At 42.8% G+C, this 23,295-nt stretch overlaps 1 protein-coding gene across 4 annotated transcripts in view; it reads left to right on the forward strand.

Annotated features, from left to right (window-relative positions):
* NR1H3 (nuclear receptor subfamily 1 group H member 3) overlaps nt 1-22,692 on the forward strand; it is a 30,683-nt gene extending 7,991 nt beyond the window's left edge. For 3 of the 4 annotated variants that reach the window (XM_033063810.2, XM_033063812.2, XM_033063814.2), the window contains exons 2-9: nt 9,794-10,036; nt 12,814-13,080; nt 16,708-16,916; nt 17,152-17,331; nt 17,767-17,866; nt 19,335-19,448; nt 20,267-20,361; nt 20,754-22,692. In XM_033063810.2, coding sequence (XP_032919701.1) covers nt 9,919-10,036; nt 12,814-13,080; nt 16,708-16,916; nt 17,152-17,331; nt 17,767-17,866; nt 19,335-19,448; nt 20,267-20,361; nt 20,754-20,900 — 1,230 coding nt within the window. In that variant the 5' untranslated portion in view covers nt 9,794-9,918 and the 3' untranslated portion in view covers nt 20,901-22,692. Of the gene's footprint in view, nt 1-9,128; nt 9,239-9,793; nt 10,037-12,813; nt 13,081-16,707; nt 16,917-17,151; nt 17,332-17,766; nt 17,867-19,334; nt 19,449-20,266; nt 20,362-20,753 lie in introns of those variants that run through there. The other variant, XM_033063811.2, reaches the window with a different exon arrangement.
* The last annotated feature ends 603 nt before the right edge of the window (nt 22,693-23,295 follow it).

The following is a 23,295-nucleotide window of genomic DNA, read 5'->3' on the forward strand; positions in this document are numbered from 1 at the left end:
ACACAGCCTGTCACACGCCCTCTCACATGCTCCCTTCCTGTCACACAGATCCCTTTCTCTCATTTTCAGACCTTTAACCCTTCCATCCTAGCTTCTGCCTGGTGATTTATAGAGCTCAGAAGTCCTTATTTTGTTGATACTGTACCTTGTAAGAATTCAGTTGCAATGACCCCCAAAGCAGAAATAGCCCATACAGGCCAGAATCCGGAAGAGTAGTCAAAAGCAAGTCAGTTTACTTTGCAGCAAAGCTCTTAATAGTCCTTTATTCTGACCTGCACCCCTCTGCCAGTCTTCACTGTGTTTCTTGGCAGCTTTTCTGATCTCCTTTATTGCTCTGCTGCAGTCTTCTGGCTGATCTGTGTTTGGATATGTATATCTGCAACCCTGCCTCTCTCCTCCTGCTCTTCTAAGAGTAGTATTAGCAAAACCAGACAAAACAGGTCCCTGATGATGCTTGAGTGGGGAATGGAGTACTTGTTAAGCTTACTCTGAAACAGTTAAAAACTCTGTTACAGTATCCCTCTGATATGTTCTTTATATGGGTATTTCTGAAGTACCATAATTTCTTCTTGACCTCTGCGCTACATCTAGGGATGATCCTTCTATGAATGGGAATCAGTGCTTTTCCCCTACTGCCCTGAAGGGAATCTTAATGAGTTTCCTGCCTATTTTGCAATCCAGTACTGTATTTCTGGTTTGCCTGTGAGCGGTAGTATTTGTTTTGATTAATGCTTTTGGGTGGAATGGTGCTTGGATACAAAGTGTTATATAGAGGCATTATTAAGAGGCTGTTTCCCAGAAACAATCTTGTATCAGTTATGGTGATGTGCAGCATGCTAATGGAAGTACTCCTGGTGTGGGAGGAAAGGAGGAAGTCAAGAAAATGAACAAACAATTTTACTGTAAGCAGCCCTCCCCTTCTGTTCTTTCCTCTTTTGCCTTTCTTCTTCATGTCCTCTAATTTCATAGGTAGAGGATGGAGAAGACTTGAAAGAGAAGGTGGTCTGGACAAGGGATAGGAGTTGAGAGCTTTTAAGTTCTCTTTTTGTTTCTTTTTTTTGGCGTTATGTGTCTTTTGTCATCTTGTCTTCCTGATAAAATGGTGCAGCTGCTGCTGTTTTGCTTTTATCTGTTTTAGTATCTCAGTGCTGTGAGTGGACTTTGCCATATTCCTGCTCAGAGGACTCAACACCAATTTGAGGTTTTGTGTTGAAGGAATGCACTGGGGTAGCCTGGGGTGCTGAGGAGATTTCCCTTTTGTGATTCTGGCTAATAAAGGTGCTTGGCTAGAATAGGCATGGGTCATGAAATATTGTTCTCTTACTGCATAGTTGAGGTGAAATAAATTTTTAAGGAAACAATCAGGTTAAAAAAACAGTACATTGTGGGATTAGTTATCACTACCATTTTCTATCTCCAGAAAAAAGGCCTGCAGTGCTCTTTTCTAGACATAATCTTATTGGTCCTCTTATTCCTTATGGATTAGGTTTAGCCTTTTTCCCTGGCATCTTCACTACCAGGATGTTATTTTGGGTATTCATTCTTTCTTCTCTCTTTTGAAAGTTTTACTCTCTTGCTTCAGATTGGAAATAGCATTGGGGTGACTTCTCAAATCTCCTGTGAGTCAGACTCATGTTTTCTTGAAGCAGGGCTATAACATCTGTGGGGCTAAGGGTCATAAAGGAGTAATGTAGGCTCCATGGTGGAGTTTTTGTTCAGTTATGTGGTGCTCCCAAGGAAGTCCACAATTATTGAAGAGAGATGCTTCTCTAATTCCCCCTGTTCCCTTCTAACTTCTATGCAAACTCCATTTAAAAAAACCCAGCTTTTTGGATCTAGTTGGTTATTATCATTTCTTCTGATCTCAGTGAGGCTATTACTTCTTGTCTGTTTTAAACTCTGTTCTGTGGGAAGACAAAAGAAGCTCTGGGTTATAAAACTGTTGCTTCAAAGAATGCCTGACTGTTATGTTTTGCATAGCTATGTATTATTGTGCAGAACAAGATATTGATGGCTGGGTAAATATAGAGAAGGCATGCAGAAAGAAACTGAGTCTGTGGTCCTGTTTTCCATTATGTCATGCAGTGGCATTTATAACAAAACTGAGATGGTGGGGTCAGATTGCATTTTTGGCCTTCAAGTAGGATGTGATGAGCTGTTGCTGCATGAAGGGTGTGTAAGAGCTGGTCAGCAGGAGGATTAATGAGCTGCAGACACCTCAACTTTAGTTTTCCAAACAGAAGAGGGATTTTGTTGGCAGATTAATTTATCATAGGAAGTTTTGTTGGTTGCTTGAACACTTTTTACATGCAGGTTTTTTGGTTTTTTTTTGGTAGTATGTATATCTGGTGCTGTGGTTAGAAATGTGAAGGAATGACACTATCAACCAATACAGGGGCCCTAGAAAGAAAAACAGACATATAAACCAAAACTACCTTTGCATAGATACATTTAGATGTGCAAGGGAAAAAAAGACTTACTGCTAGGATGGATAAATTTGCTTGGAGAAATTGAGTTGCTACTGGCAAAATAATGTTGTTTCCAATTTAAAGTGAGTTTCCATAGGGAAAAATTGTTATTTTAGTTAATGGTGGCACATTCTGTGTACAAGGACCCAGGCTGGATTCCCTCCCTTGTGCTTTCCAAGAAGTGGCAAAGAGCTGCCCTTTGCTTTTCTGCTACAGCTGTTCTGAGTGTTTCATCCTTCTGGGAGGAGCACAGATGGGATTTTTCCTGTAGGAAGCCACTATCAAAGACTCAGTCATGCTTCCTGCCATCTGAAGGTCAGTGCTGATAGTGGTGTTGGGCTTTCAGTGAGCTGGAGTCGTGGCCAGAGACAGGGGATTTTTGCAGTTCAGCTATAAACAGCAAGTTCTGCTCGTGCTCATCCCTGTGAATGCCGCAGAAGTTGATGTCCCTCTAAAGTGACTCTGCTGTCTCCTCCCCCGTGTTGGGACACTGACTTCACAGCTCACCTGGCCAGACAGAACTGAGGAGAGATGACTTGTGATTTCCCAGCATGGCTTGGAGGAGAGGGGAAGATGGAGGGATGCTGGTACTGTCACATCTTCCTTGCTGTAAGCCTATGCATGCCCTGGTTTTGGCAGTTCCTGAGGTGGCTATACTCTAGGTTAGTCAGAAGCTTGAAAGCTGAGGTGACAGCAGAAAGCCTGGAAGGGGCTAGAGATCCTTTTTATCCAGCTCAGGGTTGTGTTGTTTTCCAGAGTTCAAAGGAACTTGTGTCAATGGCCTTTTAAAGGAATTTCATGGCAGCAAGGTGGCTGCATCGCTCCTGATATCACTTGTTATTCATCTCCACTTCCATTAACCAGGGAAAAGTCTGATCTTCTTACCATAATCCCTCCCTCTCCCTGTTTCCCTTCCCTCTCTCCCTTCTCTTCCCTCTTCCCCTATCCGCTTGTCTGCCTCTTTCTGTCTCCCGTTGTCAGAGGGACCAATACTTCCTTGCAAACAGGAAGAGAGGCGAGAGCAGCCCTGTGTGCAGTGTGAATGAACTCCAATAACCTCGACTCCTTTCTCCTCCGCTCAGTTGCAGAACCAAGGACATCCGGCAGTCGGGAGAGAGGGAGGGAGGAAAAATAAAGGCACAGCCCATTTCAGGATCTTACCCACCCTGAAAGTAGTTGCAGCATGCTCTCTTTTCCTCTTGCTTCTTGTGTTGATGTGGCTCTCTTTGATCAGGCAGAAACCAAGAGTTGAAGGGAAGGGCAAACCCAAAACCTCAGCAAGGTGTAATGACAGGCAGGTGAGAGAGCAGGGAGCACCTGCTGCTGGATGAGGCATGTGCAAAACAGTTTCCACTGGAGCTGAACTTTTCAGAGCCTGTAGTATCCTGGGTGGGACTGGAGTCAGTGCATTCTGTCATCATCTGATTTAAAATTCGGGAAGCCATATTTCCAAAATGAGAGAGTCCACAGGTTCTGCAGGAAAGAAACCTTGTACTCTGCAGATCATTGACAAGGAACAGGTTTGGTTGTTTGGACTTTTTATGTAGAGCAGAGCAGAAGTATTTCGGGCTTATTCTGCCCAGTTTTATTGCTTTGTGTTTGGTCGTACAGTTGTGCCTGAAGATTCTAATTCACTTTGCTAACCCATGTATTCACTTGTTTCAGTCCTACATTCTTTCTTGCCTGATCTAGGGTGAAACAGGCTTGGAACTCCTGTTGCTACTGTTGTTTGTTTATAGTAGACACTCTGCACCCACAGAATAGCTAAGTCATATTAAGTTCAGATTCATAAATGTCCATAAATGTCTGCATTTGGGTTGTACATAATTATAAGGTCTAATTCTAAAAGGAAAGTTATGGAGACTTCCATTCCCCAGAACTCAACTTTAGGGTGTTTTTTGCCAATAGCCAGACTTCTCCCTTCTCAGTGTTCTTTTAGACATACTGTCTTTCAGAGTAACACCTTCCAGGAAACAATTGTTACATCTTTTTTCTCTTCCCAGTACTCTTTCAACCAAGTGACATACATTTGTTTATTTTAATCTTTTGAGTTGTTAGTCACTTCTGCTGTTGCTCTCTGAACTTTGTGGTGGTTTCCATGCCTGACCTGGGTAGGAGACAGCGTGCCTTGTGTTGAGACCAAACAAAACCCAGTGAGAGCTGGATGCTGCAGTGAGCCCACTTCAAAGGGAGAGACAAATACCTGGGCAAAGGCCATGCCAGGAATCTGCAAAATTATGGGTAATAAAGGAGTTGATCAGCAGCAGGAGTAAAACCCAGAGTAAGAAAGGGAACAGGGGGAGGAAGGCAGGCTCTGGAGCTGAGCTGGGGAGGGAGAGATGGCAATTAAGACCCTCTTGCCTCTTGAGGACAAGAGACTGGAAGGCAGCTGCGCAGCTGGGAGTGACTTGTCAGACACTTCTGCATAATTGTCAATGGTGGCAACAACTAAAAAGGCTCACAAAGCAGTGCTATAATCTTGGACAGCTACTCATGGTCAGCTGAAGCTTAGCTGAACAGCAAATGAAAGCAATCAGGAGGCTGTAGCTTTTCTTTATCAGCTTGGGAGTGATGGTGACTCACAAACTCTTTCCAGTTTGTGGTTGCTTTTATGCGTCTGGGAGATCAAAATGGATAATGTGATTTCAAACTGTGCCCCTGCAGTTTTCTGAGAGAGGGGTTTACAGCAGGGGCACTGAGCTAGTCTGTTCCCTGAGAGTTACAGAACTTTTTTCCCATTCTTTGTAAGCATACTGCTCAAAATCATTGTTTACAGTATCCTGTTGCACTGCTTTTCACATTTTGCATTTTTATGATTTGTCTCTCCCATTGTCAATCGGAAGTTATTTTTCCACATGAATTTTGACAGTTTTCACATGAAATATGACTTAATTTTCAAAGTGACAGCTGCATTTTCTGTCTTGGAAGGTACAAGGTGTCTTTTTCAACCTTTTCCTAATAGAAACGTGTCATATGTATACTTCTGCCTCACTCATAGACCTGCTCTGTTTCAGCATTTCTTGAGAAATGTGATGATGTAGAGGGAAGGGAGAAGAATGAGCCAACATGAGCTGGGAATAATCTTTGTTCCTCTAAACACCTACAAGGTACTACCAAGATCCTAGGGAAGATTTATGAAAATACTCTGGCTGCTATACCAGACACAGCATAGGAAAAGCATTAGGTCACAAAATATGGTTATTCTGTATGAGAGTGTTGGAGTAATGGTGCCTCTCAAGAGGTTTAGTTCTCTGCTGCTGCTGTAGAGTCCTGTGAAATCTCAGCCTAACTGGTGAGGGGTTTTTTTTTTGTTTTTTTCTTGTCCATTTAGGTCTGCAGCCAGCATCTGACACCCAAGATTGCATTATCACTGTGTGAGTTGTGCATTTAGGTTTCAGTAGAGGTCATTATGCACTGCCGTGGACCTAGCTTTCAGAAACAAATGCTAGCAGCCAATGTCAATCTCTGCTGCATGTCAGAGCATGCTTAGAAGCCAAATTATATCCCTGTGTTAGTTACCTCTGAAAGATAGCCCTTCCTGTCAGATGTATTTGTTGATCAACAGCCTGTCAAGGCCCATGCAGAGAGGTGCTGTCCTGTTGACACACAGTGAGCGCAGTCATGTTAGCATATGCATACAAAGATGAGGTCTCTTTTGCTGATGCTGACACGCTGCAGAATGCCTGCTTGTGATTCATTACAGAGCTGAAACATAGCTATATATGTTTGTCTTGGCAGAAACTGTAGGATATTGTAATTTACAGGGCCAGGACTGTGATGAGTAAATCCTGTTTTGAAGGATCACAGAGACTTGAACAAACTTTCTAAAAAGTTATTCTTTCCTCTGGCCATCCTTTATTTGGAGGCAAAGGGCTTGTTGTACTGTTCCTCTGCTTATTCATGTGTTACACAGTACAATTCCTTCAGAGATGGGCTTGCATTTGGTCTGGTTCCTGATCCTTAAACCCTTCATGGAAGTTCCAAACTAAGAATACCAGGGAGAAGACAGCACTCTGTAGCAGAAGTGTAATAGTAACTGCATTTGGTTCACTTGGTTTCTATATATTCTGTGCTGCCCAATAGTATCTCCTTTACTTGTTCTCAGTGAAGGTGGGACAATAGTTTGGTATATTCTGTAGCTTAGTGTATTGATAAGGGGTCAGATCAAAGTCTTCCAGAAGAATGTGTATGTGCTTCAGCTGGCTTGTAAGAGGATTCAGCTGAGGGAATGGGATGAAATTGTTGCTGGAGGAAGTGATGAATGTTTCTGGCATTTAGCATGAGGTGCAAGAACCAGAGCTGCCATCTTTACTCTCTGAAAAAAACGTACTTTGTTGTAGGAGTGCTGACCTGGAGGCCAGCAGTATCCGAGTTGTTTTGTTTTCTCAGAAAAGAAGGGGAGATGGAAGAAATTGAGTTGGGGAAGCTGGTGGCAACACATTTCAGAAGTGTTTAGTGTCATATTTAGCACATGGGTGGCAAGGGCTGGCAGAAATTTGTTTCCCTCAGCCTTTCATCTCTACATGTTTCCTCACTGGAGTATGTCTGCTCATCAGGTTATTCTCTTCAAGATGCTGCATTTGAGAGAAGTGATTGCTTCATCTTTTGTCACATGGCCAGTCCTGGTTTCTAAAACTGAAGGAGTTGAGACAGCGGGAGGCAGCACAGCAGACTGTGTCAAGAAGACAGTGTTCTCTCTTGCAGTTACAGCTTGCATCAGCTTTCTGCATTTTCAGTTGAAGTGGCATGCAGATTGGAAGGTGTGAATCTCTAATAACATGATTATTAGTACAAAACTCGGCAAGATTTTTAGTCGTGTAAAAACAATCCTCATGCATTTCTGTGAAAACTAAGCCTCAAGCCTTGTAATACAACCTCTCACTTGTGTGCATGTGAGGAAAATGCTCAGTAGGCTTCTTTACATAGCACCAGAGTGCTGCTGTTTGTGGTTAGGTTAGTTTTCCGCAGCCTGCAACTGTTATTGCACCTACAGAAGTAAAAATGCTCTGTCTTAGGGGTGGAGAAGGCAAGTAATCTTTTCTCTCTGGCCCATTCTGTTTAGGGAAGGTTGGAGGCTGGTGCATGAAGCAGGAACACATTGAGTAGTTCTACAGCACAGATAGTGGCTTCTCTCTTGCTGTGTCCTGGATGTGCACATGGATTTATATTCCCCTCCCTCTTGGTAGCTTGCAGTCTCTCAGGCACTCCCCTCTGGGCTCCAGATGTCTTGCTGACAGCAAGTTTCACTCTTGCAGTGTCAGTTGTTGCGCAGATCAGACAGTTTTGAAATCTTATCAGACCTTACCTCCTCTTGTTTTCTGGAGTAAGTTTCAGTTGTAGCTTGGATACACTAAGAATGGGTCACTGAAATGAAGGCCTGGGCCTGAGCACTATCTCTCAGTCCCTCAGATGGGTGATCAAACCCTTCATTTGAAAAATTGCTGCAATAGCACTGCTGGTGACTCATTCTGCACAATAATTAATCTTTGAGTCTTTTGCATGGTTTAAAGGAATGTGGAGATGCAGAGGCTTACTCTTAGCTTTCTTGTTTCATGCCCAAACATGTCCAGACACATCTGTGTCAGCATCAGTGAGGAACTTGCATAGGACTAGGAATACAAGTTGGGTTTGGATTTATTAAAGTTCCCATCACCTTCTGATGCTCTATGCAGCTTCCACAAGGTTTTTAGATTCTGCAGGATTTCCTGGGGAGACTTTAAAAAAAAAAAAAAAAAAAAGTTGATTGTGGTAGCCACATTGTTTCTTTGAGGATCTTGAGTTTCTTCCAACTGGCTGCGAACCACATCGGTTAGGTTGCACTCTCCCATAGTAGGACTTCTTTCTGTCTGTAGGTTTAAGTTTCATATTTGCTGTCACTGCTTTTATCCTAGATAGTCTGTTTTTCCAGCTCCCTCAGGGAAGGGAGCTCTGAATTCTTAATGCAGTCTGAGGCTGTGTTTACAAATGTCACGTGAATTAATGTGCCCTGTGGGTTTTAACACCTGCATCCACAGTGTAATTGGAGATGACAGGAGCTCAGCAGGCTGACAGTGTGTCTTGCTTTTGTACTTAATGCCTGTTTCAGAGGTTTGGGAGGGGGTTCATTTGTGGAAGCATTGCTTTCATCTTTGTTTTTGACATTTTGAGAAAAGTTCTGTGGTCTGGTCCAAATATTAAGGAGGAAAGAAGGGACCTGGGACAGTGGTTCTCTGCCTCCTCATTGTCAGCACTGCAGTATGTGAAGAATGCCCCTGCTTGCCTGATGCTCTTGTCTGGGCTTGTCTGATGCTCAGTCTGGGCTGCTTCAGAGCTTTCTGTCACCTCCTGTCTTTCAGGGAATGACAGGCTTCCAGTCCTGAACTCAATCACTCAAACCTGGTACAGGCCTTTCACGTAGTTGCTTTTTAAATCAGTTAATCTCTTTAGCTTGCACTGGTAAATCACTGGGTTAAGATCAACTGACCTTCAATCAGCTTAGGGGTGTTTACATTAGCAATTTGCATCAGTTTCACTGAATCTGTGTGGTCAAAGAGTAGGGTCCTCTGCTGTGCTGGGGGTACTTTTTGGCAAAAGTGGTTGGATTTGCTTTCTAGTTTCAGATTCTGTAGTGGATCCAGGGCTGTATAATGAAATTTTTTTTCCAGTATGGTTTATAGGTTTATAGGTTCCAAAAAAGAATCTCAGAAGGTTGGTGGTGAATCCATTTCCTGAGAATGGCATCATGGCCGTTTCCCATAGGGAGGATGCTGGCTTTCAATTTCTTCCTGTAGGTGAGGGGAGGATTTGTCATCCTTATCTTTGATGCATCATCAGCCTTTGTCATGATCTTTGGCTGCTGATAGTAAGAGGGAAATTTGATCTTTTGTAGTGTGCTAAATAATTATGAAAACTCTCTTTTCCCATTTTCTATATGCTCTGCAATACATGCACCAAAATTTAGAGCAGCTGGCAGCACTGAGCTGTTTGTTACTGGAAGCTTTAACAAAGGCCACTGGTTATAATGCCAGGAATTTCCCTCTTACACACTTGGAGTAATCAGGGATGAAGTGCACTGGTAGTGTTAGCGGTGATGAAGACTTGTCTTGCTTTCATAAGTCTGTTGGCAATGAAAGAATAGTTTTGCACCTGGATATGCTAGTCTTGTACCTTTTACCACAGTTTGTTAAAATATTGTTTCAAGAGGATAAACATTGATTAAAAAAAAAGCTAATTACGGAAATGAAACCTCAAAGCTTGCTTGTTATACAGCTTGTAATAGATTTTGGAAGTCAATAGTTCTCGGTAGTTGAACTCTTGCCTCTTTTGCATGTTTGTTTTTTCCACAGGTACTTCCTGACTTTCAATAGACAGAGAAACTAAGGACTTTGAAGATAGATGCCCGTGGCCCCTTGTTTGGCAGAAACAATGCTGCAGCGATGAGATTATAGCGAGCCCTTCCTGTGTGGCCTCCATGGGTCCCACTCAACTCAGCACACAGGATCATGGGAAGAGGGTGGCAAGTGTATTTGAGATGGAGGAGGAAGGGCTTCCGCTCTTCCCTGGCTCAGAGAACCCCCCTGAGCATGCAGGTATGCAAAAATTCTCACTAAATCCATGTATGATAAAGGCTATCCATTCTTTCAGCACAAGTGGAATTGATACTGGGCAAAATTTTAGGACAAGTTCTACTGTGCTCGAGGCACTCAGAGTTGATGTCTAAGAATAGAGTCAGTTACTCATAACTGAAGATTCAGTTTATCTAAGTGATAAATGCATTGAATATTTTGCTTATTTGACCTTCTAGAGGCTAGGTCCATGGCAGTAATATAAATTAATTTTTTTTAGCCTTATCAAAAGCTGCTGAACAATAAAGCTCTACTGCAGGTGACAATCCAACGAGGGTAGGTGGTGCGAAGAGATGATAGGGTTTTGCAGATTCATACAATGGGAAGACTGTAGGAGTTTCTCCATGTATTTCTTACGTTATCTGAGGGTGGAGAGTGTCAGACATAGAGCTGAGATTCCGTAGTTAAAGCTGCTGCTTATGGCCACAGTCCTACACTACCAAACTGTAAGAAGACAGTATAACAGGAAAAAAAAGGAAAGCGTAAGTGCATAGAGTCATCATCTTAATGAAAATATGACAAATTCATGTATTTGCTCAGCAGTGAGGCAATGGGAAATCTTGATATAAAATGAAGAGATAATCTGAACATTGAATGAGGACTCAAAGAGAGTAGTTAAAAGGTGGTGTGGGACTACCCAATAAAAGCTCTTAAAAGGGGTGTGAGGACTTGAAAAGAAAGTGATTGATAGATTGTTTCCTTATGAAAATGTAAGGAAAAAAGACACAAAATGTGGAAAATATTTAATAGGGTATCTACCAAGGAAGGAGAGCCCTAATGAGAGTTAAAGGTTCAGAGGTGGCATTCATGCTTTCTTTATACATCTTATATTATTTCTGTGTTATCTTTGACTACAGAAAATAACAATAATCATCTATATAACTAAAATGCTTCATGCTCAGAGGTGGAAAATAATTTGCATAGATCAAAGAATAAGCCTATCTGTCTTGATAAAGCAGTCATAGAGGAGATATTAAGAGAATAAAAGAGAAGTTTATATAATGTCTGAAAGACAACTAAGATGTCCAAAAGGTGGACAGATTTGTCTGTGGAAGTCACTGGATTACTCTGCTGTTCCTCAGAAGCATATGAACATCACTCGAGGATTCAGCAAAGTTGTTATGCCAGTTAGTCTGTCATTACATGTGTTTATACTAAGTAATCTGGAATAACTGTAGGCATTGCATAATTTTTACATGGTAATATATTGTGTGAAGAGAAATGTAGTGGAACAAGAGAGGAGATTATCAGAAATTTAACCTTTCTGATGACGTTTTCTTGCTGTCCAGTCTGCAATGAGGAATGCAAGCCAAAATGAGTGACCTCCAGGCCTCTGTCAAGTCAGTGGGATTGAAAATTAACACCAAAATACTTATGGCTGAAAATTTGTGTTGAGTAGCAAAAATAGTATCTCAGACTGACCTAAAACTGGTTAGCAGTTTTGAGCAGAATAATAAATGTAAACATAAATAAGAATAGAAGTATTGGAACAGTAAGTACAGAAATGACGCACGCAACTGTAACCCTGATGTGGATCAAGAAATGCAGTAGCCTTGTTCTTCAAACTAAGCATTAACTCCAGTGTAAAGGCTTTCCAGGTATATCTAAACAAAATATAGAGATTTATCAAGACATGCTGGTTTTAATCTTTATAATGGCTGACATGCAGAAAAATACCTGCACTATGAGCTGTGTAGAATATCAGATGTCAACATAGCTAGAATTAAATGGAAAAGAGGATGGAAAAGAGGGCTAATAGGGAGGGGATGCACACATTGCACATGATATCAGCAAGAATTTGACTGGAGTGCATAAGGCAAGGTGTGTTGGAGAAGACCAGAGATGTTTTCAAAATGCAGAGCCATTGATAAGATTAAAATCTATCTGAATGATGTAGAAAGAACCGGGAGCTGCTGCACAAGACCATCTGATTTGTGAAGCAGTAGTGAAGGCCCTGTGTTTGAATAGAACAACAAGCTTTAGTTAAGAAACTGGCACTATGACAGTGTTTTGGGAGTGGGGAGTGCTCTTCTAGAAGAGGAAATTATAATTTTAGGATTCCAAAGGCTTGGAGAGCTTGTGAAGTGTACTGCTGAGTTAGCTCATTGCAGCTAACTCCACGAGCTGCTGTCTTCTGTCTCAGGTTTCCCCAAGTGTTTCAGTTACAAGGATTGTCTGCTCAGTCTGATTTTTGTAGGGTCACAATTTCAGCACTGGCTTTCTGTCACTATTGAATTGAGAAAACATTTTTCCTTATTTTTGTGCATATATGTGGCAGAGAACAGAAGTAAGAGAAATGGAGGTGAATTCTGAAGAAATTTACTTTCTGCACAATCTTAGATTTCAACTCAACTCTTTTGTAGGTCTTTCTCACATTGTTAACTTAACTGTAATGGGAAAGTACACAAGAGCACTTGGCCTGAGCATGTTTTACTTCTTTTACTCCATTTTGGAGGTGAACAAGTGTGAAGCTATACTTGTTTATATAGTTGAGGTGAAACCTTGTGGATTGTGTCAGTAAGTTTGTAACAGAAGACTTGCTTGCCCAGAAGGGGTGTGCGTGAAAAAGGAGACTTGCTGTCTTCATCCATGTGCTTGGGAAATTGTGGGTTTGGGTGAGGATGTTGGTCAGGAATGGGGAAGTCAGCTGCAAACACCACATTTCCTTCATGTCTGTGGGTTTTCTTTTCTTGTGTTTTGTTTTTTTTTTTTTTTCCCTTCGCTATCATTCGTTTTGGTAGAAAATCCCCCCTTGAAGCGGAAGAAGGGCCCAGCCCCTAAGATGCTGGGAAATGAAGTGTGCAGCGTGTGCGGGGACAAGGCCTCCGGCTTCCACTACAACGTGCTGAGCTGCGAGGGCTGCAAGGGCTTCTTCCGCCGCAGCGTCATCAAGGGCGCGCAGTACGTCTGCAAGAACGGTGGCAAGTGCGAGATGGACATGTACATGCGCCGCAAGTGCCAGGAGTGCCGGCTGCGCAAGTGCCAGGAGGCCGGCATGCGCGAGCAGTGTGAGTGCAGCCACCAGGGGCTGGCATGGGACACGAGGGCTCTGGGGATCATGGCTGTAAGGCAGGGTGCCGTGCGAGTGCTTGGGGAGGGGGGATGTGGAAGCCATACAGGCTGGATGTTGGAATGTGTGTGGAAAGTCACTGAGACACAGCAAGGATCTTGTGGGAAGGTGAGGCTGTTAGTGTGTGCTGAGAACCCCAGCCCTGCTTTATTCCTTGTAAGAACTCGTGGAATGTACCAGCAGAAGAAAGACTCACATGTTCATCAGGGTGCTGTAAAGTGTGTCACTAACGTCAGGCTTGTGACCAGGACTGTAAGGTTGGTCACCGTGCTCCCTGAACAGCAGGCACTTTCCTTCCTACTGTGAGCTTGCAAAAGAGGTCAAGGGCAGCACCACAGTACTGCAGCTGTGTTTGTGCATGAGCTGATCTCATTGCTCCTTTTAGCAATCTCTGCTATTTTTTTCACGCAAGCCATAAGGCTGCTGTTTTTGAATATTCACCAGTATTTCTGCTTGCATATTAGGAACAGCCCTCCTTGGCCAAGGTATCCAGGTTTCATCCCTTTGCTCGTCAAGATTGACCGAATGAATGTTCTATTAATGTTAGATCTGTGTGAAGTCTTCTTTTCTGACATCCAGCACCCAGAACAGCTAGGAGCAGCGGGTGTTTCATAAACATCTTACAGCATAATTTTGCAAACATTAAGTCCCACTGAGCTAGGAGACATGCTGTTCAGTTTTTCAGTGTGAAACAGCACATCAGTATCTTTGTCTCACTGGTTGGTATCAGCATTACGTGTGCTCTCTTTACCCCATTGCCCTGGTCCCAAGAGCTACAAAACAGATGTATTTGAAAAGCAATGCAGTAAGACACTGGTTCACTTTCCTTCTCTTTTGTTGCAGGTAGGTACAGAGAGACTCACTATATTTCTACATTTAGCTATTGTTTTGTGTTGAGGACAGCTCAGGAAAATTAGGTCAAAAGGAATCTTGGTGTTATTATCAAGAACTTGGCAATTCTTATTGACGCTGTAATCCCCACTGCAAATTTGCCTTGTTAGTTTTGACAGAAACTGAGGGCTTTTTCCTCCAGCTGTTTTACTTGGAAGGTCATTCCAGAACTTCCCCCCTAGTAATTGCTGGAAACATTCTTCTAATTCCCAGACTGAAGTTATTCATGGCCAGTTTATTGTTCTTAAGCCAGTGTGAACCATGAGGTTAAATAATTCCTTCCTGACAAACCAAGTGAGTTAGATTGCTTTGAATTTAGCATGGTGTAAGGGGTTGCACATAAGCAGTTTTCAAGATTCATTAATATCCTAGTAACATGTTACCAGATAAAAAAATTTTTAAGAATCAGAGTCCTAAGATGAGGGACTGTAATCACTTGGATCAGTTACTTCCCTCCTTAAACTGACACTGTAAGTAGCATTCTCTAATCTTATGGATCTCCCTTATTTTGGTAATTGTACTGAATGCCTTTACTGTTAGAATTGTAAATTTTGTGTGTGGTGCATGTATCTGTGCACACATCCTCCCTGTTGGATGTCAGGGATAAAGGTTACTCTCAGCTTGACTGTTACATTCTTTGTCTATCCTTGCAATCCCAAGAATGCTGTCTTGCAGTAGCTTTCCAGTTCTTTTCTTTGTTTAACATGATTCTGTTAAGAAGTGCAGTTATATATACTTGTTCAGTTTAAGGGCCTGCTTTTCTGTGTAGCAGCTATAGAATCATAGAATCATCAAGGCTGGAAGAGATCTTTTAAGGTCATCAAGTCCAAATGTCTACCCAGCAGTACTGCTGTAACCCTTAAACCACTAAACTATATCACCAAGCACAGATTCAGGTGCCCTTTAAACACCTCCAGGGATGGTGACTCCATCACCTCCCAGGGCAACTTGTTCCAGTGCATGCCCTAACAAGGAAAAAATTTTTAATACCTAATCTGAATCTCCCCTGTCTCAGTTTAAAACCATTTCTTCTTGTCCTCTTGCTGTGGGCATGGCAGGAGAGACTAAGCCCCACTTTATTACAGCCTCCTTTTTTCTTTTCTGTATTATCTGTGCATTTTTAAAAATGGCCAAAGAATCTTTCAGAACTTTTAAAGTCTTCTAAGGTCAAGCTTTGTTTAACTTTGTTCCTGAAGATACAGAGTTGTTGTCTTTTTTTTCCAATCAGTTCCTTTTCTGCTTCCCTTCCTTCCAGAGTGTCAATCACAGCACACAGCCTGGTGCTGTCAGCAGCCTTGCTGAGGGTGCCCTCTGTCCCACTGCCCATCACTGACAAAGGTGTTCAACAGTCCCAATGCCAACCCCTGGTCTCCACCTGGACATGCAGCTATGGGCCACAACTCTTGAGTGTGACCATCCAACCAATCTTTTATCTTCCAAGTGTTCTGTCTGTCAAATCCATGCTATTCCAATTTAAAGACAAGGATGCATAGCTCCTGAGTTTAGAGGAGGTGATCCTTGAGTATTAACCAGCTTTCTTGGCCCCCTCTTCCCTCCAGCACTTTATCTGCTAGTACTCTACTAAGCAGATCCCTGAAGAGGCCAGAGTCTGCTCTCCTGAAGTCCAGGCCTCTCTCTGTGATGCCAATATGATCACAGCCCTGCAGGTGTGTGCATGTCTCTAACTCCTCTTATTTATTCCCTATGCTATGTGCATTTGCATAGAGGCATTTAAGTTGGGTTCCTGATGAGCATGAGTTACTGGATGGAGTGGCAGAAATTCCATTGTGCTGCTCTTCAGGTGCTCTCCTGCTGACCTGCATATCCTCTCCAGGCTCTGGGCATCTCTTGCTGATCCTGGCATCAAACTGGACTGGGAGAGGAGAGGGATGGTTTGAGGTTCCTGTCCCTAGGCGGCTTTAGTTTAAATCCCTCTTCACTGCTTGGCAAGCCTATGAGAAAATATGTACTTCCCTTTCTCTGACAGAGGGACCCCATCAGCCCTCAGAAGAGCTGATCTGTTCCTTACAGTGTTACATGCAAATAACATCTCCCTTTTAACTTAACAACTGAAAGAGATTTGTAACCCTATTCCTGAAGGACCTGCAGCTGGTCCTCAGTACGCTCATGTGAAGTTACTGTTCCATTATTCATCTTGGGGTATGTTACTGCCCTGGAGTTTGCTGCAGATGGCCTGTATAGCAGAATATCCTTTCACTCTGAAACTCCACCCAGGACTGAGTCTGACCTTTTGAAGAGGGTGAAATGACACAAACTGTTAAATTAAAAATATTGAGAAAAGACATAACAATAGGATAATATAAAATATGGTGGATACACCATGACATGTTGTAATATGACATTTTAGGAAATTGCTTTATGGGGAAAGTCACTGTTGTTTTTCTCAGATCTGCAGGGCATCATGAGGGGAGCTTTTGCCTTTGTGAGCACTTTCTTCTAATCACATTGTCACATAAAGGCAATGGAGCCATGTGAAGTAGGGAATAGAGGGAGAAGGAGAAACAAGTACCATTGTCAGCTGTGTTGTGTACACTCTGCTGTGCCCGCTACAGGCAGCTGTGATCTCTGCCTCTCCATCCACAGCACATTACCCTGTGTTTAGTGTAGTTTACATTATCTTCCTATGATTGACCGTGAGCTATTCCTGCTTTAGATGTTCTGTCTGAAGAACAGATCCGACTGAAGAAACTGAAGAAGCAGGAAGACGATCAGGCTCGGACAGTTGTGGTGCGTCCAAACCCTCCGAATCCGCCAAGCCCTTCCCACAAGCTGACGCCGGAACAGCTGAGCATGATAAAGAAGCTTGTGGCCGCTCAGCAGCAGTGCAACCAGCGTTCCTTCACTGACAGGCTCAAAGTGACGGTAAAAACTCTACCAGAGTAATCAAAATTAAAAAAAGTGATGTTTGGGGAGTTGCATTTTAGGTGAAACATTTGGGAGAATGGAGTTACATTGCATCTGTGGGCTAAAGCTCTATAAAGAATAGCAAAGGATGATGTTCTGAAGTTGTTATTTTATTTCCTTGTTCTTTTCATCTTATTTCTCATCTTTGGCTCCATCTTTCACAAATATCTGCTGTCTCTTCTCATTCCTACAGCCATGGCCCCAGATTCCTGATCCGAATAACCGTGAAGCAAGGCAGCAGCGTTTTGCACACTTCACAGAACTTGCAATTATCTCAGTGCAAGAGATCGTGGACTTTGCCAAGCAATTACCTGGCTTCCTGGAGCTTACCAGGGAAGATCAGATCGCTTTACTGAAGACATCTACCATAGAGGTGAGAGTTTGACTCCACCCCAGTACATAGTAGCAGAGATGAAAGATTTTGGGTTTACCCACCTAGAGAACTAGTTCCATTCCTTTTTTGAGGATGTCAGACTGAAGGACTTCAGCTATGGGACCATTACTGCTTTGCAAGGTTATATTGGCAAGATGCCTGGTTATATACTGCTGTGCCTGGTTTTACAGGAAGGGAATGTGGCAAGTGCCTTGGTAATGGTAAGCAGGAATTTCCCATTTCCCAGAAGCAGACACCACAAAGGATGGCAGCAGACTTTATCTTGGCATTTTTAAGCAGTCTGAGAGAAACTGGAGTGATTTTGTTTGGTAGGGTTTCTTTTTTTCCCAAAGACGCTTCAACAGTCAGCAAATTATTGATGTTGTAACATTTTTTCCTCCTTTCAAATTGAATATGTCTTATTTCTGGCTTCAGGTGATGTTGCTGGAGACCTCGCGGCGCTACAATCCAGAGATTGAGAGCATCACCTTTCTTAAGGACCTGAGCTATAATCGGGATGACTTCGCCAAAGCAGGTGGTGAATTAGACAGGTGTTTCTTCCTTCCCAGTGTCTTGTGTTCTTATGTATTTTCCTTTTTAATGTGGGCAGCTGGAAGTAGTTTCTGGTGAGAGGTTTAAAACAAGACCAAACCAATAGCCCCACAAACCTTTTTTTTTTATGTGTGGTACCAGCTTGGTTAATGTATTTTTCTAGGTGTGAATTTGCTTGGGGAAAATCTGGACTCTTGAAGCATGAAAATATTGCTGTAAGTGTCCACCTAGGGCTAGCAGTTGGTGGGAAATTCCTTGCTTGTAGAGATGTGACGTGGTGATGGAGCTGTATCAGATCATACCAATCCAAACCACAGTCTTCTCTCCTTTGCAAGTGTATCACTTGCTAATCTAGATGGACACTTGGCATAATGACGTTACCATGATTACATTGCAGTTGATGTGAAGTCTGTACTGTGGACTGAGGATCCCCAGAGACTGCTTTAGACATTTTATCATCTTATATGGTAGCCTGTGGTGTTGTGATCTCTGAAATATATTTTTCTTGGAGCTATAAGTGTCTGTAATTTCAAATGCTGTGCTTTAGCTGATTTTTAAATTTTATTCCTTGAGTAACTGTTTAACCATTTATACTTGAGATGGCTTTTATATAAAACTTTTCTTTATGACACTTTACCTGGAAGCCTTTTTTTCAGGTTATTAGAAAGACAAAAAGGAGGGAGCCAGAAGATTCCCTCCATTTTGTTCCTCCTTCTCTCATGCAGTTGTAATGCAGGAAATTAGAAACTGGGATGCTATTTTGGAGGAAAGGACTGAAGTTTTCAGTGTGATTACATGGCACAAAGAGACCTGATTTGACAGTGGTCTCTATTATGGCAATAAATATCAGTGCATTTCTGTCTGACTGCATTTATCAAATGAGGTGATTGTAAGCCTAGGTCAGGCTCTGCCTCAGGTCTCCCAGTTCTTTGAACTGAAGGAAATGGCATAGTTCAGAGTTCTTGGAACTGCATATTTTCAGTTCATACACACTTCAGATGAACCTGATGTGTGGAATTAAAACTTTGAAAGTGTGAAGGCTACTGAGTGTGGAGGAGGTGATGCTGTGAGAGTGTAAATGGACAGTATAAATGTTGTGCTTGTGACCTTCTGTTGGTGTTTTAATGGACTTGTCTGTTAGCTGATGTGTTCCTTTAGCTGTTGCTCAGTAATGTGCTGTGGGGCATTTAAGGCTTTAGGAAAACCCAGAAATAGTGTCATTTTACAGTTAGAATCTGACTCCTCAGCCACTGTTGTTGGTGCTCACCAGTACTGGATGTAAAGTGGATGTATTTATTAGAGCAGAATGTAAGGGTTTTTCCATGCCTGTCTGTCCTCCCCACTCCCTGGTGTATAGCAGTGGATTTCTGGCAGCCTTTTCCATAGAAGGGAGGGGTAGAAAGGAGAGACAATTGTTACTGCCTCACCTTGTTCTCTTCTGTTTGTTGCAGGTCTGCAGTTTGAGTTCATTAACCCCATCTTTGAGTTCTCAAAGGGAATGAATGAGTTACAGCTTAATGATGCTGAATATGCACTTTTAATTGCCATCAACATTTTCTCTGCAGGTAAAAAGCCAGGAAGATCTGAAGAGCTGCAGCAGTGAGTCAGAGGGCAAAGGATGTAGAGTGAAGGGATGTTACAAGCAGAAAAGCTTGTATAGAGTCTAGTGATAAAGGGAGCATATTAGTCATTATATTTTGAATTTTCTGGTGCCACTTCCAGAGGAAATTGAATTCCTCATTGCTGGAAAAGTGTGCAGAAAAAACAGCCAGTATTTATCTTCCTCATTGAGAAATTGCTATTTTATTGCCCCCATAATGTCCTTGGCACCTCTGGTGTGATGCAGGTCCCACAGCATGAGTGACATCTAGTGGGCAAGCAAACAAAGCAACCATACTCTGGTCAAGAGGCAGTATCCTCCGGGCCAGGACAGGGCTTTGCCAAGAAGCCACCTCTACTCTTCTGTCTTGTGACCTGATTAATGACTGTTTTATTTTGTTCCTGTTTTCTCACTGCTGAACTACTGGAGAGACTTTCCCATTTGCTCTCGAACAGGTGGCTTTGCCTTTTTTCTGGGACAGCAACATGAGACCAAACAGCCCTGTGTAAATGTGCTTGGTCTCTCTAACCTCCCACCTCTGTAGGAGTTGGACTGGACTCCCTTTGTGCAGTAGACTTCACTGAGAAAGAACAGTTACAGGCGACTGACACAGCTTCCAAGTGTCATGGATATATCTCCTAGATGTGCTGGGTGAATGTGAGATGAAGTTTTGGGAAGACACCATAGGAGGAAGTGGGGTTAGACAGATGTTAAATCCAGTGAAGCTGCCCATGACAATCTGTTTATGTCTAACATGCTTACTTCTAACCTGCTTTTTGGCAGACCGACCGAATGTGCAGGACCAGTCCCTGGTGGAGAGGCTGCAGCACACCTATGTGGAAGCACTTCATTCTTACATTTGCATCAACAGACCAAATGTAAGTGCCTGACCAGAACATCTCCAGTGATGATGCAAGCGGATTTGGTGTTTATGCAGGCAGAGTTCCTGCAGTACTGTCTGTAAGAGGTCTCTTGCTGCCTGTACTGTCATGCTTGTCCCTTCTGGGCTCTTTGATAGCAGCTGTAAATGCAGGGTTTATGAGCTGTCACAATCTGCTGTCCTGTAGTTTTGCCAGCATGGGAAGTCTGGAGTTTTGGGACGTGCTGTACTACTTGCGTAGTAGTCATGCTGCATCCTCCTGCAGAATGCTGGGTCTAGAGGAAATAAGGATTGTGATTACAGTATATCATCAGTTATGGTAATTTTTTTTTTTTTTTTGAGACGAAGTTTTAGGTGACTTCACTAACAGCTGTCTGTTTACCCCTGCAGGACCGCTTGATGTTTCCACGGATGTTAATGAAGCTGGTCAGTCTTCGGACACTGAGCAGTGTCCACTCTGAACAGGTGTTTGCCCTTCGGCTGCAGGACAAGAAACTCCCACCCCTGCTCTCAGAAATCTGGGATGTGCATGAGTGACTGCATGCTCCCAGGGCGCTGACATGCTGACATAATGCCATCTCCCAGCCTTTGCTAACGAGAAGCCAGCCTCCCCTCTCCAAAGCACTAAACCCTGGGCTGGGCATGCAGGGAGTGATGAGCCTGGGGTTTCAGTGTTGTCATGAGACTATGCAGGAGGCAGCTGGGATAGATCAGGTGGAGGGGTTGGTTTCGATGTAGTGCCCATACCCCAAAGGAATAACGTGAAACATTTGAAAACGGTAGAAATGAAGACCTTTCCTCCTGCCCCTCAACTCCTTTTTCTTTCAGAGTCTTTCTCTTCTCTAAGCATATGCTGAGGGTTTGCCCATTGATCCTCTTCTTGATGATTATGAAAAGGAATTTGCAGAAACTTGCCAAAAGCTCTCTGTTGAGAGTAACCCAGCTCAAAAGGCTTCTGCAGGGTCCCCAGTTTACCTGGATCTGAGGAGCTCAGGGAAGTCAGTGTGGATGTTCTAGGGGTTTCACTGGGTTTCATATAAATAAAATCTCTTGAATGTGCTGCCCTTTACAATGATTCCAAGAGAAGTAGCTTTTATTTCTTTATTATGAGACTTCATCTCTAGAGCTGCCCTTTATTCTGGCCCTCCTTTGGAAAAAGGATTCCTGTAATGTGTAGTGCCCTTTGTCTAACAAGGAGGTCCTCTGGGTAGGGAACATCGTGTATCAAAAAGATGTCAGGCATAAAGTAGTGGATTTTTTAAAATGTAATGCATCACGGTTTTCTCATGGTGGTTCTCGGACAGCTCAATTTACCTTTGATTTGCTAACTGCTGGACTTTAGTTCAAAACAAATCAGGGTCATAGATTTAATCTTTAGGGGTGGAATAGAAGAAAGGTGGGTAGGCCTGGTACCTAGGTAAGGTGGGTGTGGTGGAAGGATCTCAAAAACTTCCAAGAATCTGGAGCATGTGGTATGTGTTCCAAGGTGGGTGTGAAGGCGTATTGACCAAGGAGAGAGGACATGCTGCATTTAGTGAAATATGTGGGCATTGTTAAGCTGTGGGCTGTACAACTGTCAGATGATGGGCTGCAGGAATATTGGGTGTAATCAGATCCACTTGCATCGTCTTCCTTTTGCCAAAGTCTTTCCAAGGTACTTGCTCAAGATTTCAGTGATCACGGGATATGGAAGTCCCTCCTGTGTGAGGAGTGCCAACTGCTTCAGAAGGACACTTGGGTCTGGTATCCTTTCTTCACTTTGGGCATTGTGAGATCCACACTGGATTTGTGGCCCAAGTTTCAAGTATCTGCATCCATAAGTATTCTAGGATTTACAGCAATATTTTGTCTGACGAAACAGAAATACACTGTTATAAAACATGTTCCTTATTTTCCAAGAAAAAAACATCTGGCTGATCTCAGAGATGTAACTTCAAGTATCCTGGTAGCTTGGTCTCATGAGTCTTCTCTGTCATAGGGGTCTATGTTTGCTTGCCCAGTGAGCATCCCAAGAGCATATGTTCACATGGCTCGGGTTTTTTTTGTCTGTCTGTTTTTTGGTTTGTTTGTTGTTTTTTTTGGCTGTGTATCTGAGCGCTATGCCCGTGGTGAGGGTATTGTGTCCATTTTGCACTTGAGGTTGGTCCCCTGCCACTGGCCTTCACTCTGCACCTTTGTAAAGCACTTGTAACAATCTGTAAAATAATCTGTTGTTTTTTATAACTCATTGCAATTGCAGAAATTCTTGTTTAAATCTGTATTTTTAACTAATCTGTTTGAAAAATGTTAATGTTTATATAAAAGAATAAAGCCTAATACAGGATTTTGACATTCTCTCATGTGCTGTCCTGAGACTGGAAGAGGGTGGAATAAGTTCATGCTGTAACGAGCTCAAAGCTGATAAGAAATGGGGAGAAACGAGAAGTGGTGAGAAAGAAATAGCAGTGCAACTCCAGGCTCTTTCTTTTGGTGAGATTTGTAGCTTGGTATGCACCTTGCTGTGTGCCAGAACTGGCAAATAGCCTCACCTTGATTTGTGCAGCTGGATTCAGAATTGGATTCAACCCTTTTGTTGCATGTACTCTACTCCATTTTCTGCATTTTGTGGCTCACCAAAATTGAAAGAGGAGTCCAGTGTGCCCCAGCTACCAAGTGGATTTCAGTAGGGCCTTAGCTGAACTGATATACTGCTCATTTCTGATGTATTCACAGGTGAAACACCAGGAGTAGTTGAACATGTGCGTTACCTCAAAGGCAGCAGCAGGATTGGGAAAGCAGAGAGCTGTCCAGCATTAGCTGCTTCCTAAATGCTTGATGATCCTCTGCCCCAATGGGTAAGGAAAGCAAGGTTCCACACCACAGGCTATTCTGCTGAAGCCTCTGTGTTACTGTGGTGTATAAAATTTAAATTGGAATCTACTGAACCAGAGGA

This window comes from Catharus ustulatus, chromosome 6 (assembly GCF_009819885.2).
Source record: "Catharus ustulatus isolate bCatUst1 chromosome 6, bCatUst1.pri.v2, whole genome shotgun sequence".
Classification (NCBI taxonomy): Eukaryota; Metazoa; Chordata; class Aves; order Passeriformes; family Turdidae; genus Catharus; species Catharus ustulatus.